We start from the raw sequence: 15,541 nt of genomic DNA, 5'->3' as shown, positions 1-15,541 counted from the left end.
GTGTATACAATTTGGTAGAACATTCTGGAATGGTAAACTTGCAGTATATCATTTGGATTGGGTGGAAAGCAAGAGGGAGAGTGATGCCTTTTGCAATCCTTGCTGCTCTGACCATTTTCTGCTACAGTTGCTACTATTTCTAAGGTACTGTGATTTCATATGATTACTTCTGAGTGTTTATAAAAACTAGCAAATCTTCCATGACATTGTTCAAAGCAAATTGTTCTAATCTTTATAAATCAACATTCAGTGAGTTACTAAATGTTGAATGGATTGTGTTGTTTCTGTACATAATGGAAGTTTTAAAATTTAATAGCCATTCCCATACACTACTTTTTTATATTTAATGTTTCTAATGTTTGAAAGTAATAATCATTTCCATGTACTAATTTTTACATAAATTTATTTACATTAAATACATGCTATACATTGCTAATTGCATTTTTTGGCTTAGTCTGTAAAATGTTACATTTGAATAATTTGTAAACCACAATATAAACAGGCACGGTGAGATTGTGTGGATATAACCAGGTCATTGGGTAATGTTCCTAATAGGATGATCAGATAATGTACAATCTGGTGAGGGAGACAGCTGTCATGATCTGTAATGAGAGAATTTAAGACTTGACTGAGACACTGTAGTGACAGTGAACAGAGTTTGGAGCACTATGGAATGGTGAAATTGCACTTGTAGCTTGCATGGTGTTATCAACTGAAGTTTCAAATGTTTTATTGGAAAACTAGGTATCAGTTCTATGTCATTTTCTAATGCCTTAAGTACTACAGATGTCAAGAGGAAAGATTAGCAGGGACAAAAATACTTGGGGGGAGATGGACACATTTCATCAACGACTGAATTTTTATTTGATGCATCGATGTCATGTATATTTCAAATGAAATGCAAAACAGAAGTGTGTTCTTGGCCATTAATGTTACATATTTCAGTCATCTTTGCACCATATTATTTCCCTTTAATAGAGTGGATGTGGAGAAGATGTTTCCTATGGCAAAAGAGTCCAAGACCATAGGACACAGCCTCAGAACAGAGGGGCTTCCTTTTAGAATAGAAATGAAGAGGAATCTTTTTAGCCAGAAAGAGGTGAATCTGTGGAATTCATTGCCACAGGCAGCTATGGAGGCCAAGACTGTATGAATATTTAAGGTAGAGGTTCATATATTCTTGATTGGTCAGGGGATGAAAGGATATGGGGAGAAAACAGGAGACTGGGGCTGAGAGGAAAATTGGACCAGCCACAATGAAATGGCAGAGAAGACTCGATGGGCCAAATAGCCTAGTTCTGTTCCGATGTCTTATGGTCTTTATACCAGCAAGTGTTGGGGTCTGGAATTCTGCCTGATAAAATATTAGATGAAGAAACCCTCAATGCATTTCACTAACACTTGGCTGCATACTTAAAGCTGTGACCTGTGGACCAATGGCCATAGAGCTGGAAGTTTGGATTTGGCTCAAAGGGATAAAGTAGGAAAAAAATCAGTGCACAAACAGGCAAAATCAGTGCACAAACAGGCAAAAAAGAAAAGTAGCTCAGAACCTGGTAACAATGAGATGCAAAGTAAAAAAGAAATAATGGATATCAAGATGAACACATTTAGGGTAACAGTGATCGGAGAAGTGTGGAGCACCTTCATCGTGTTAAATGACTCTAATATAAGTATATACAGTGGAAAAATAGAGGACAAAATCCAAGATGCACCAAGAAAATTGATAGTGGGCTGGATCATCAGTTGCAGGTAGGTTGCTAGTAACATGCTCACTTGCCTATCTTAGGAACAAAGGTACATAGTGGGCTCAGAAAGGCAAAGAAGCCACAGACAGTACATTGAGGTTTTCCTCTTAAATTTCAACAGCCTTTGACACACAACTACCTTGTTTTTTCTTTCGCCCACAGGATCAATGATCACACTCAATGAAAAGTTGCAAAACTTGCAGTAGCAAGTCATGGCAAGGAGCTGAAAAAACAAGAATGTGAAGTGTGCTGGGCACCTCCTCTCAGCACACAAGTATGTTCCTGCTGGACTTGATGCTGAATGAGCTGCCAGCTAAAGGTAAGTTTTGATTAGGTGGATTGAAATAGGACTGAGGTGTTGCCAAAATTAATATAAGCAGAACAATGGCACAAAAGTGTTAACATTTTTGGCACTGGAAGGCTTCCATCTGAAGTTTTGAACAAAGAAAGTGAAGTTTTGACATACTTGGACAATGTAAGCATCAAATACAGTTTTGTTGTGAAACATTGATAATGTTGATTCAGGTGTTATAAACAATTATATAAAGCTATATATGCATTTGTTCATGGATCAAATAAAGGTTGAATGGAAGAGTAAGATTTGTAAAGGTTAAAATATTGAGGGAAGAGGCAAATCTGTGGTAACTGGATTTTAATAAAGGCAAATGAGAAGTCATCCTTGTAAAGCTTATTCAATTGGTAGATTTCAAAGCAACCAAGGCTTATCAGGAGTTGAAGTTCCAGAAATGATTAAAGACTAATGGATTGCAGATATTTGGATAGTAGTACAAAAAAAGGTTTCTTTTTACTTGCAGCTTAAACAGAACTGGTTAAACTCCAGGAGTTTGTGATGTGTTCTGGGTATAGTATCTATACTGTATATCCTTCATAATAATTAGCTTTTTCATCCATTTAATGGAGTTAGAAGCTAAAGAATTGAACTTGAAGCCAAAGACCAGCCTGCTGGGGAAAATCCCACCATTAACAACTCATTGCTGAGGTGGAAGACCTATTGTGGCAATAGGCAATTTGCAGTGGATCCAAGTCCTTGGTTAAGCAGGAGTTAGGTCGAACCATGATCAACCTCTCAAAACACTTCATCACGGTGGATGTGAGTGCCACTGGGTGATAGCCATTAAGGCAGCTCACCCTGCTCTTAGACACTGGTATGATTGTAGCCCTTTTGAAGCAGGTGGAAACCTCCAACTGCGGCAGTGAGAGATTGAAGATGTTTTCAGAAACTCCTACCAGTTGGTTGGCACAGGATTACAGAGCTCTACCAGGTGCATCATCAGGGTCTGATGCCTTGCGAGTGTTCACCCTCTTGAAAGTTGTTTCTATGTAAGCCTCCGAGACAAGATCACAGAGTCACTGGCTGCTATAGAGATTTGCACAGATATAATTTTATTCTCCCCTTCAAAGCGTGCATAAAAGGCATTGAGCTTATCTAGGAGTGAGACATCACTGCCATTCATGATGTTAGTTTTTGTTTTGTAAGAAGTAATGGCCTGCAAACACTGCCAGAGCTGACGTGCCTTCAATTCCATCTCTCGCATCGATTTGAATTGTTTAGTTGCTCTTAAGATAGGCTTCCGTAGGTCATAATTGGACTACTTGTATAATTCTGGATAGATGACCAGCAAACAACAAATTTCCTGGTTCACCCACGGCTCTTTGGGTATGCCTGGTATATTCTTGAAGGCACACACTCATCCACACAGGTTTTGATGAAGTTAGCAATAACTGTGGCGTATCCATTCAGACGATGAATCCCTAAATATTGTCCAGTCCACCAGCTCAAAGCTGTTCTGAAAATGCTGCTCAGCCTTACGTGGCCATACCTCCTCAGTCCTCACCTGTGGTCTTTAGTCTCTGCCTGCACACTGGAAATAGAATTACAGCCAGGTGATCGGACTGTTTAAAGTGTAGGCATCAGTCAGCGTTGTTCATGGTGGTGTAACAGTGGTCAATGTGTTGGCTCCTCTGGTTCCACAGATAACATGGTGGTAGTTGTTAAGGGACTTCTTCAGTCTGGTTTAAATCCTCCCCACAATGACAGGAAAGACATCAGGTGTGCTGCTTTGTGTTTGCTGATTACAGAACTTGGCTCCTCCAGTGCTTGATTCTGGCCTGAGATGGAATGTGCTCCGCTACCAGGATGATGATGGAAAACTCCTTTGACATATAAAGTGGATGATACTGAACTACTAGATGTTCCAGGTCAAGTGAGCTGGACCATGATAAACTAATTATAAAGCATACTCCACCCCCTCTGCCTTTAATAGACTGAGTTGTCCTTTCTTTACGGAGAACGGCAAAGCTGTTGTGCTGCAGCGCTATGTCCGATACGGTGGGTGTGAGCCATGTTTCTGTGAAGAAAAGTACACCGTAGCCCCTGATATCCTTCTAGTACAACAATCTCATTCTAAGGTCTTCAATTTTATTTTCCAGAGACTGTACATTCTCCAGAAGGATAGTTGGGAGTGGGAGTCTAAAGCCTCTGCGTTTAAATCTTACTTGCAGCCCAGCATACTTTCCTTCCTTATCATTCAAGGGACTTGCGACTTAAAACTACTTAAAACGATGTTAAGTACTCATGCTTGTGACTGTGGACTTGAGCTGTAGTCACCTTGAGCAGGAATATTTGATTCCCATCTGAGCAGCAAGAAACGAGTCTCTCTTTAATTATGCCATCTGAACCATATGTGCTCTGCTACGTACCTTGGCTGTTCAGAATATGCATCAATTAGTTGGACACAGGCTGCATAATCCATCAATAGTTCTAACACTAAACTGGGTTGGAAAGTGAACAATGGGGAACATTGAAAAGTTAACTAAGAAAGATCTATTTATACCTTGCAATTGAAGATTCATTTCATCAAACTTTACAAATAATTCTGGCAAATAAGCTATGTCATGCCTAATGTTCTTGAGCAGATTACTGAATGAAGCATTTGAATCTTCAAAGAATTTTATCAGTTTCAAAAAGTGCAGTGTCTCAGGAGTTTCCTTTTGAGAGCCATCTGATCTCTGTGTACGACAGCAAGCATTCAAAGTGTTCATTAGTCTCAATACAAAGCTCTTGAAATAGTCAAGAATTGAGAGCATGGGACTTGATTTTATTTACCACTGTGATTTCAGTATTTAATGACTTGTACAACCAATAACTTTAGCTGTTTTTTGCAAACAGATGTTACCTGTGAACTACACAGTGAATGGTAAAAACGTTAGGTACCGCTTTTTTTCCAGAAAGTAACAACCACACGTGGGGTCCTGTCATTGACGGTGCCCCAACTGTTGTACATACAAGAATGTTGGTGAGTAGAATGTCCTTTTTTTTTTAAAGCTGCTCAAAAATGTGAAATATTGACTCCTCCTTCATATCTATTTCTTGTTCCCTTGCAAATAACATCTCTTGAACCATGCTTTCATGAAGCCAACATTTGTTGCCTGGCAAAGTTGACTTATTTGACTGCAGAGCAAATTCTGTTGTCCTAAGTATGTTGCACACTGCATCTTCCACATTCTCAGACATTTCATCTATTCATCTTTGAACAGAGTTGTCGCAGCATGGAATCACATTCATGGTTTGGTTTGGTGACTGATGCAAAACTGTACTCAGATCCTCGCTTACTACTGGCTTTATTCGTTCTTCAGTTGTATGAGGCTTTCCAGATTTAGCAATGAAATGTTGCCTGAAGCATGCAAACCATCACTGTTTTGTTGTGAAGTGCTGGCAAGCATGTTTTTAAAGTGTTTTCTATTTCTGAAAATTTTCACAAAGTATCTGAAAATAAGTCAAGTTTTTGTTTGATTTATTCTCTTCAAATGTTCAAGGAGCCTGGACGGTTTTGTTGCCTCTTTGGGGAGATAAAAAACTTCCACGCAACAGACCCATTGGCTGCTGTTGGTCACTTGGTACTGGTAGAAATCCATATTTCAGTACTCTATACTTTTTATGCTTTTTTTCATTTGGTCAGCTTCTGCCGTTTTCATTATGGATTAATAACCATAGTCAATCACCTATTGTTTAAAATCAATAAAGCAGAAAGTTATCATGTCATCATAGCTACGGCAAACCTACATAAAGTGAGGCAGCAATATCTTGGTTTGGCAGTGGGTTAGAGAAATGCGGCCAAGACCATTCGAAAGGTTAAATTCTGAACTTTACCTAATTGAATGTCATACCCTAAGCGCTCAGGAATTGCATTACTGTGTGATTAGAGTAGGGAAATTGAACTAGCTAACGCTGTAGTACAATAGTGAGCAGCAATAATGTGCAGAAATAACATGATTTCTTCAATCCAGATTTCTGGTGATATGCCATATATATGTGTCACATTGCTTCAAGTGTGTTATAGTTACTGAAAAGCGAAGTCCAAGAACAGTGGGTAGTAAAAGATGAGCTGATTATATAATCATTATAATTGAGGCACTGAGAATCAAATAAATCATTTTCTTAAATTAAGCCTGTAATCCCTCAGCTGCCCCCTTGCCACTGAGTGCCCCCGCCAACCTTTTCGCTCCCCTAGAAACTCCCACTAGCCCCAAGGAGGCAATATTGCTTACTTTGGAAATTACTGGTTTAGATGCTGAGTTTGGAGAATTTAGAAATGATCATTTTGGTTGTAGCTTAATGAATTGGCCATTTTCAACACAAAGCATTTTATCCTGAGCTTTGTGAATTCTTTGAATTCTCTGGATGCTTAGTTGCTGAGTAGGTTGAGATCAATAGATTCTGAGCAGCTAAGAGCCATAGTTATTGAGTGTATAGGTCTAGTCTGTTGATGTTCTCATATAACAGCCCATCAATCTGACAAACCTTTGCTTTACTCCTTCTATCACAAATATACCCTTGCTTAGAGATAGACTAAACCCGTACACGATACTGTCTCAGGGCCCTTTTCAAATTGATCACGTTTCACTTTCTGTATTCGTATGGGTGGAAGTCTATGGTTCCCACGTTGGCTTTCTAGTTGCTGACTTTACAGCATATTCTATTTTTAATGAGAGTGATGGAGTAGTTACAATAAAACTTCGACGTCATCTTTTAATACAAGAAAAATTGGATTTGAAAAATGGCTTCAAATCTCCACCAATTTACTCACTGGAATTTTCAGTGTCAATCTCCGGGTGCCCTCATGCAGAAGAGCTCAGCCTACCCATAACGTTGACGAGACCATAACCTATTTTTATTAAATTGCACGTTTCCAACTTGAGGTTACTTCGCATCAGTCAGATCAAGCTTGATCATATCGAATACCGAAAGCCAGCTATGTTAAGAACAATGCAATTGCACTACAAATTCCAGCTAATTCAAATCGGGGTGTTCCCGAGTTCGCTCCTCCATGACGCACTGTGAAAGCAGAGGGGCGAAAAACACGGGGTGCTATGCAAATGACGCACGAGCTGATGAATAATGCATGAGGCACATTCAGATGAACGCCGAGGCGAGGCGACGCGACGCGACGGCCTCCCTCCGCTCCGGCACAACGCTGTCATCATGGCGACGGGCGCAAGCTGAGGAGCCCTTGGAAACTGCATCACTCCACACTGACGCTCTTGGCTCTTCCTCATCTTATTGTGGATGCGGCTCTAACCGCAATGGCTGAGGTACCGTCGCCGGCAGCAGCGGAGACGGAGGCGGGAAGGCGAGCAGGGCTGGCCGGGGATGCGGAGCCCAGGTGCCAGCCCGCAAACGTTCCGGCTGCCGGCGCCGCAGTGCTGATGGAGCCGCTCTGCCCTCCGGCAAAGCCCAGCACCGCATGCAGCTCGGGCTCGGCGGTTGCAGGGAGGGGAGTGCGCGTCTTAAAGGTATTGTTTTTAACTATGGCCGGGGTTTATTGATATCTGGAAAAATTTGCTTTTGATCTCGTGCCTTTAAAAGAAACGTGGTTTGCTTTTGAATATCTATGTAAAGTTATTAAGGCTTAATTAGCCTGAATGGTGATTATGGCGCACTATTTCAAAATACTGCGTTTGCAGTGAAGCTGGTATCAGGTCTTTGCACAGAGAAAACGCAGCGAAAATTTGCGATCGCGCTACCTTTAATTTAACTGTTAGTAGTCTTTTGAACATTAGAAATACAGATCTGCAATACTAAAATAAATATCATTTTCAAATTGCGTTTATTTCCATATAACTTACTGCACAAAAACTGATACTAAGATAATAAGGTAAATGCTGTTGCCTGCACACTTTTATGCAAATCTTTTATAATGTCTCGCTGAACAGCGGAACCTGTAGGAACCACCCAATGACTAGGTTATCAGATGTCCAAGATGCGCTGGAGCGTTTATTTGTCATTTTTAAAACTGTATATATAGTGCCTTTCAAAACACTTAAGAATATATTTTTGGAGTATTGTTGTATCTGTGACAAAGAGATTACAATTTATAAAGTCACGGAACCATGCCGCTTGCAGACAGGCCCTCCAACCCAAGTTGTTAGTGCCGACCAAGATGCCCAGCCCATCTCATCTAGTTCCATTTGCCTACTTTTGAACCGCGTCCCTCTGAACCTTTACCATTCAGGTACCTGTCCAAATGTCTTTTTAATGTAAATCGTAACTGCCGCAACCATCCCCTAAGGCCACTTCAGGAAAGCTGAAAACTTAGCGTTGGTCAGGGGTCAGTGGGCTGAAACGTCAGCTGTGTTTCCGTAGATGGTGGCTAGCCCACAGTGAATATCCAGCATTTTCTATTTAATTTCAGATTTATATTGGCCTGTTATTTACTCAGTGTTTATTTAAAGCTCATCCATTCATGGAGTCCTTAAGAACTATGGAATTTTGTGTAATATCTCTGATCTGTTGTTGGCTTAGAATGTGTACTAAAATGTTATTCTTGTGATTGGTGTGGTAGCAAAGAGATTTAACAGATTCAGGCAATGTAGTGCTAGAATTATTTCATTAAAGCCTGGCGAGTCTTATTTGAATGTTTCAAGGAGTTGCACTGTTGCCACTATTGAATATCCTGTGAATTGAAAGCTTGCGCTGGACTAGTATTCATTGCTCCCTCATTCCTTTTCTCCATCACCATTTTTCTTGTGGTTTTTATGTTGCCTTGCAACTGAACAAACTTCAAATAAATGTATGGTCTACCAGGATGACATCATTATGATGAGGGTTCTAGAGGCACTGAAAGCTAACTGAAAGTTGGATTTCCAGTATAATAAAGAATGATGTATAATAATTTTTATTCAGTACAGTGACACAGTAGGTAGTGTTGTAGCTACAGTGACTTGGATTGGACCCTGACCTTGAGTGTCTCTGTGTAGAGGTTGTGGGGGCGGGGTGTTGGTTGGTATGTGAGAGAGAATAAAAGTAGTGAGGCTATTGGGTGATTAAGGGGAGGAGGAATAGAATCAGAATCAGGTTTATTATCACTGAAGTGTGTTGTGAAATTTGCTATTTTGCTGATACAGTACAGTGCAAGACTTCAAAATTACTCTTAATAAATAGTGTGAAAGAGGAATAAAGTGATAGTGTCAGAAATATAATGGTAGAGGGGATAAAAGCTGTTCCTAGAACATTGAGTGTGGGTCTTCCTGATGATAATGCTAAGAAGAGGACATGTCCCAAATAATGAGGATCCTTGAAGATGGATATGCTGCTTTCCTGAGGTACCGGCTCCTGAAGATGTCCTCAGTGGTGGGGAAGGTTGTGTCTGTGATGGAGCTGGCTGAATCTACAATCCTCTGCAGTCTTAATTGATTCTGCACATTGGAGCCTTGATACCAGGCTGTGATAGAATCAGCAATAATGCTGTCCACTGTATATCTATAGAAATTTACAGGAGCATTTGGTGGCATACCAAATCTCCACAAGCTGCTAATGAAGTATAGCTACTGGAGTTCCACTTCCGTGATTGCTTTAATGTGTTGGGCCCATGAAAGATCTTCTGAGATGTTGGTGCCCTGGATCTTGAAGCTGTTCACGCTTTCCACCACCGACCCTTCAGTGAAGACTGGTGTGTTCTCCTGACTTCCCTTTTCTGAAGTCCACAATCAAATCCTTGGTTTTGCTGAGATTGTGTGCTTGTTGTTGTCATGATACCACTCAACCAGCCAATTTATCTCACTCCTGTATGTCTCCTTGTCACCATCTGAGATTCTGCCAACAACTGTGGCATCAGTGAATTATGCTGTTTCAGCTGTGCTTGGCCACAGTCATGAGTGTATTGAGTGCAGAATAATTGGCACATATCCTTGAGGCGAGCCTGTGTTGATTGTCGTTGAGGAGATGTTATTACTCATCTGCCCTGACTGGTCTCCTGATAAGAAAGTCAAGGATCTCTGAATCAGTTTTATTATTCCAGTTGCAGAGGAGGCTCAGGTTTTGAATGAGGCTTGTTGATGAGGACTGTTGGGATAGCTTTGCTGGAAGCTGGTATAGGGCCAGTGGACCCAATGGTGACCTCTTGTGTTGCACTAGATGAGTAAAACCATGTTCACCATTGATTTAATTCTGACACACTGAATTTTGGACTTGTGAAGGTAGATATTATATAAGCTAAAATGCACTTACCAGGTTTACCATATGCTTGTTACACTATCTTTGACCTTTGGTCAAAGGAAGTTGCACTTGTCAATTGATCAGGATTACTTTGAATCTAATGATCAGAGAATGGCCAGTGACCTTATGTATTGACATCTACCATGAAGCGTGTTTTGTTTGCCTGAGCTTTTGTATTTATTTAGCCACATTGCAGAAACCAGTTACTGAGTAGCCTGAATGCACCTTTAGTGTCCTTGTAAAATGGAATGTGCTTTACATTTATTTCAATGTAGGTCAACGTGTCCTGCATAATAGTTTTTAACTTGCAGGAATGCTGTCATATTTAGAGAAGTTTGGAAACTGAAGTTACGTGGAACTGTTAGAATTGTTAAATATGCTGTAATGAAATATCACTGCTCTGCAAAATTAACACTTCAATTTTGCCAGAAGGATGAGTTTTGTTGTAGTTATTTATTTGACCAATTGATGTGTTTGAACAGTATGTTATGCACAGTGTGTGAGCTCTAAAGAGAACTATCTGGGTGTTCTGCCTGCATGACTTACACATTTTTAAAACAACAAACTGTGATCAATTCAGGTTTAAAACAAATTTCTGTTAATTGGAAGCTCTTAGAGATTCTTGGAGACTTGGTTCTGTGGTGTAATTTTTGTTCCAGATTATTCTATTGATTCTTTCAAGGTTTCACAATCTTATTTTTAAAGACACCATTTTTTATGAAAGAAAAATCTTTGAGCTAATGTTAGTTTTAACTTTAAGCACTTAAAACTTTGTAAACATTTACCTGAAATAAAGATCTTTTTTGCTTCTATAGCGAGGATGAACAAAATAAGATTTGTAGAATTTTAACATTTCAAAAGTGTCATTATAGAACATTTGAGGTGCACTGAAATTTTTTTTGTATAGCTAGAATATAAAATACATCATGCATTTTAAAATCCTGAAAACTATTTAGTTTCCCTATTCATCTTTGACTCCCTAAATTTCATTACTGAAAATAGATTATTTTACCTGACAGCTCATGTGAATTATGTTTCACTTGAATGTTTACACTGCTAAGCCACTTCTATTCAATATTTCACAATTCAACTTTTATACCTTTAGTAAACGATGAATGCATTTAACCTTTCTCATTCTGTACATACTTGATTTTGCCATGTTCATTTCTGTCTTCAAAAATTGTTCACGTGTTCTGATAGAATTTATCCATCTTTCCTTCCTTTCATAGAGGAACATGAAGCGCAATGCCAGTAGGAGTTGCCTTGGAAAGAAAAGTAATTTGGGTTTACGGGAGAGAGAGTGGCTCAAAGGAGATATAAGAAGAGGTTGCATATATATTCATGGAAAGGAGATGGTATTGGCAAATGTTTCTTCCTCCACCTCTTCGTCTGGTACTTCGCTATCATCCACTTCCACATCATCTGGCCCAGATCTTCAGTTGGTACTCTGCAGCACTGAAACAACAACAGCAGAGCTGTGCACTCAGGATAGTGATGATTTGTATCTGCAGCTCCATGGTGATTTCATCAGGTAGGAACAAACCTCTGAGGGAATGCAGTGGTTTGGCAGATAGTCCACTGAATTTTATCATCATGTATTTTTTACATGCTGGCTGTTTATTTGGAGGAATCAGTGATAGCATTAGGCAACAGATCATTTGTGGGGCTATGAATTTTAATGAGGGATAGAGTTATTTTTGACTGAGAGGGTAAGAATGGTGAGAAGAGTTAACAACATGTATTTATAATTCAAACCTCAAACTAAACATTTTCAGTTGCTTCATCAATTACCTCCTTCTTCCATTGGGTCAAAGGGTGTTAACTGCTGATTATACAATATTCACTTCCTTGCCTAACTCAGGAAATTAAGCAGTCTATAATTACTTGCAGCAGGGCAGAGCCAATGAGACCCAGCTCCCTGAGCCTGTGATAAGCTAAGGTGCTTTCTCACAAAACATTCACAATTAGTGACCATTCTATTCTTGGTGAGACCCAACTTAAGGTTTCTTGCAAAGGTATTTTAAATTGTGTTACAGTGTTTCTTCTCTTAAGATCTCCAGAATTGTTTTTTGAGTGTTGATTGTATATGAAAACAGAAGAATTTTCCTCCCTGCTATCTTTATTACCCGTCATCTTTGAAACATACTGAATTCGATCATGAGCACAGTGCAAAGATCTCCTGCTCCAATTTGTGAATTACATGCATATTGTACTGTTTAAACTAAGTGAATTGATATTTCCCTTGATTAACAGGGTTTACAGTTGTTGAAATTACTGACTAGTATCTTTAGGTCTGTTCAGGTTTCGGTGTGACTCAGAGTTAGGAACCAGCCATCATTGATTCATATTTTTTGTTTATTTAATGTTCTTTACAACTCAAAAAAAGAGAACTGTTTTTAGATGACCTTAAATGTTTTGCCTTTCTAAGCATAATATAAGTTTGCATTGCTGAATAATGGCTTTGTTCCAAAGTTCCCCATTTCAGTTGGCTCCTCTGCCTTGATGTTCTTGGCTCAAAAGAGTCCCCTTATCCATGACAAGTTTACTGATTCAGACATTAATTGTCTCCTTGGTTATAACCTTTGTTTTCCTTATTTTCTTGGCTTTCCTACAAATCTTGTGTTTATTGTTGCTTTTCTCTCTTATCTTCTGCTATCCATGCTCAAAGTTCATCTACTTAATGGCACTTTGGATTCTTGTCTCAGAGTTCAAAAGTCCCATTTGATGTTGTTGCATATGAGGAGAAGGTCCTCGGGGTGTAAATGATTGATTGTTGAACTCAGTTTTAATTCACTGTGTTAAGTTATATTGCAGTATACTGTTTAAATTTGGATAAACTATATAATAGCTGATAGACAGTAGTCGTACATGACATGTACACCATTGTATTAGAACTTCCTCTGCACCACTTTGTCAGTGCCCCATCAAGTTGCAGTAATCTTATCCCTAAATAGGATTGCGAGATTTCTAAGAACAGCATGAATATTAAGAACACTAGATATTTCAAGAGCATAAACAGAAGTGTAAAATCAAACCCTCTATGATAGGAAAACATTATTTTGAATACAGATCATACAAGTTATTATGCAATCAGATTTAGAAAAATTATAGAGGTTTGTTCTTTACATTTGGTCTTGCTCCTATGTTTACCAATGGATGTATTTTCCCCTTTTCCAACATAATGCGATCATTATCTTTGAGTTGTATTATATCCTTGATTAATTTTACAGTATTGCTTTTTATTGTTCAGGAGAGCCAATCATTTGTAATAGTTCAGCAGGCTAAATGGGAAGGCATAGATGGTAATTAGTAACAATGAACATACCGACACAGGAATTAGGAGTAGGATTGAGCTTCCATCAATCAAGTGCTAACTGGTCTACCTTGGCTTCATTTTCCTACACCATTCCTGTTTCCCTTGATTCTCTTCATTTTGAATGGACATGACTGAACCTCCAAGGCCATCTAGGGAAGGGAATTCTTAAAAAACATACCACCCTCTGAGTAAAGAAATTTCTTTTATTTCAGTTCTAAGCAGCGTTTCCCTTTTCAGTGATTTCTCCACCCCCCCCCCCCCCATTCCAGATTCTCCACCGAGGGGACTTGCCCTACTTGAATCCATCCTTTTGAACCCTATAAAACATGCTGTAAGATTTAATGAGATCACCTGAAATTCCTTTATACTTAGTTAAAGGTCTTCTAAATTTCTCTACATAGGGAAACATTAGTACCCTTGGAACCATTTTGGTAAATCTTCATTGCACTTCATTTATGACAAGTGTATCTTTTTTTTGTTGTATAAGGAGACCAAGATTGCTACGATACTTTAGGTGAGGTCTAAACAAGGCCCTTTATAACTTAGTAAGCCATTTTTACTCTTGTATTCAAATTCTTAATGAATATAGATCAACACTATTTGGCCAGCTTGAGCAATAATTATTCAACTGCGTGTTATGTGATCTATTTAGCTGAGACATTGATGCAATTTTTTTGATAAGGGTGGAATTTTTGGAGTCTTTCTGATCTACAAATGTTGATTTATTATTAATTGATAAATCTAACCAATTAGCTGACTGACTGGAACATTGGAATAATCTTAAATAGAATATTTTGAAAAACTACTATGTGGATTATCTTTCTGATGGGCATTTTGAAAGACCCAACTTTTCTGACAACTATTTCTGACAGAGAGGAGACAGGATTTATCATTGGCTATCAGAATGTTGACCTTTTTTTTTGTACTGGTAACACAGTTATGTCTCTCTTCTATAAGCCTCTTGAGGCCTGCCTTTCGCTGGATGATTCAAGAAGTCTGTGACTGATTAATTACCATTTTAGCAAATTGAAGTCTGAGGATATTTAGAAGAGATGAGATGCAATATAGTTTATAATTTTTTCCTGTTAAGGTATTGATTGATTCAATAACTATCAACAGCCATTTTGACTAGCTTAGCTTTGTTCCATCTTAAGCTTGTGTGCATATGGACAATTCCCAAAGGCTAGTTATAGGAAGTTGCTGTGGGATGATAACACACGAAATCGGGGCAAGCTGAAGTCACATTCATTATTGCAAACATGCAGAGGAAAGCATACAAAGGCAATGGAATATAATTTACAGTAAGTCTACTTATTAGCAATTGGTGAGGCTGGCTAGACACTGTTCTTATTTGTTCGATATGTTTTGTGCACATTTGTCTTATAAGTACCGATAAGTATACTGAGAATTCATCTCAAAGACAAAACAACTTTAACTTGACTAGTCATATTAACCCAGACAAAATTACTATAACAAAATAAATTTCAGTAACTTTGTTTAACATCAGTCTTTCCTGTTTGGCCCTGGAAACCTGTATCTGACAACAGTGATTACAAGTTACGAGCAGGATTTTCAGTTGTCAAGATGGTCCAGAAGTTATTTAATCCTTTTTTTTCCATATTGTGAGCAGTAAGTCCTCAATAATTTTTACCTCCATGTACCTTTTGTAGTTTTCTTACAACTTTGCTAGATATTGTAATGCTGTCCAACTCAACTTAGAGTAGGCTTAGTCACTATATAGCTGGTATATTTGACCTCTCTTAGAAGCAGTAATATGTATCCTTTGTTGGAAATCATTACTATTTTTGTAAGCATGCAAATTTAATTTGAGGTGGCAGCAAATACAAGGGGTTTGGATATTTCTGAATCGTGTATTATTGCACACGTGAGAGCTATGCTTCATTGCAAGTTTTCCATGTTTTTCTACAGGCTTATTGCATTACTCATGAACAATCTGTGGTC

General features: G+C 38.7%; 1 protein-coding gene across 3 annotated transcripts in view; it reads left to right on the top strand.

Annotated features, from left to right (window-relative positions):
* The first annotated feature begins 435 nt into the window (after window positions 1-435).
* Window positions 436-15,541, top strand: part of LOC132406893 (PH domain leucine-rich repeat-containing protein phosphatase 2-like) — a 141,957-nt gene continuing 126,851 nt past the window's right edge. The window contains exons 1-2 of one of the 3 annotated variants that reach the window (XM_059993004.1): window positions 436-2,067; window positions 11,493-11,794. In XM_059993004.1, coding sequence (XP_059848987.1) covers window positions 2,050-2,067; window positions 11,493-11,794 — 320 coding nt within the window. In that variant the 5' untranslated portion in view covers window positions 436-2,049. Of the gene's footprint in view, window positions 2,068-7,337; window positions 7,563-11,492; window positions 11,795-15,541 lie in introns of those variants that run through there. The other 2 variants (XM_059993003.1, XM_059993005.1) reach the window with 2 other exon arrangements.

The sequence above is a fragment of the Hypanus sabinus genome, chromosome 17 (assembly GCF_030144855.1).
Source record: "Hypanus sabinus isolate sHypSab1 chromosome 17, sHypSab1.hap1, whole genome shotgun sequence".
Taxonomy (NCBI): Eukaryota; Metazoa; Chordata; class Chondrichthyes; order Myliobatiformes; family Dasyatidae; genus Hypanus; species Hypanus sabinus.
The sequence above is the reverse complement of the archived record's forward strand: the minus strand, read 5'-3'. Positions and strand labels throughout refer to the sequence as shown.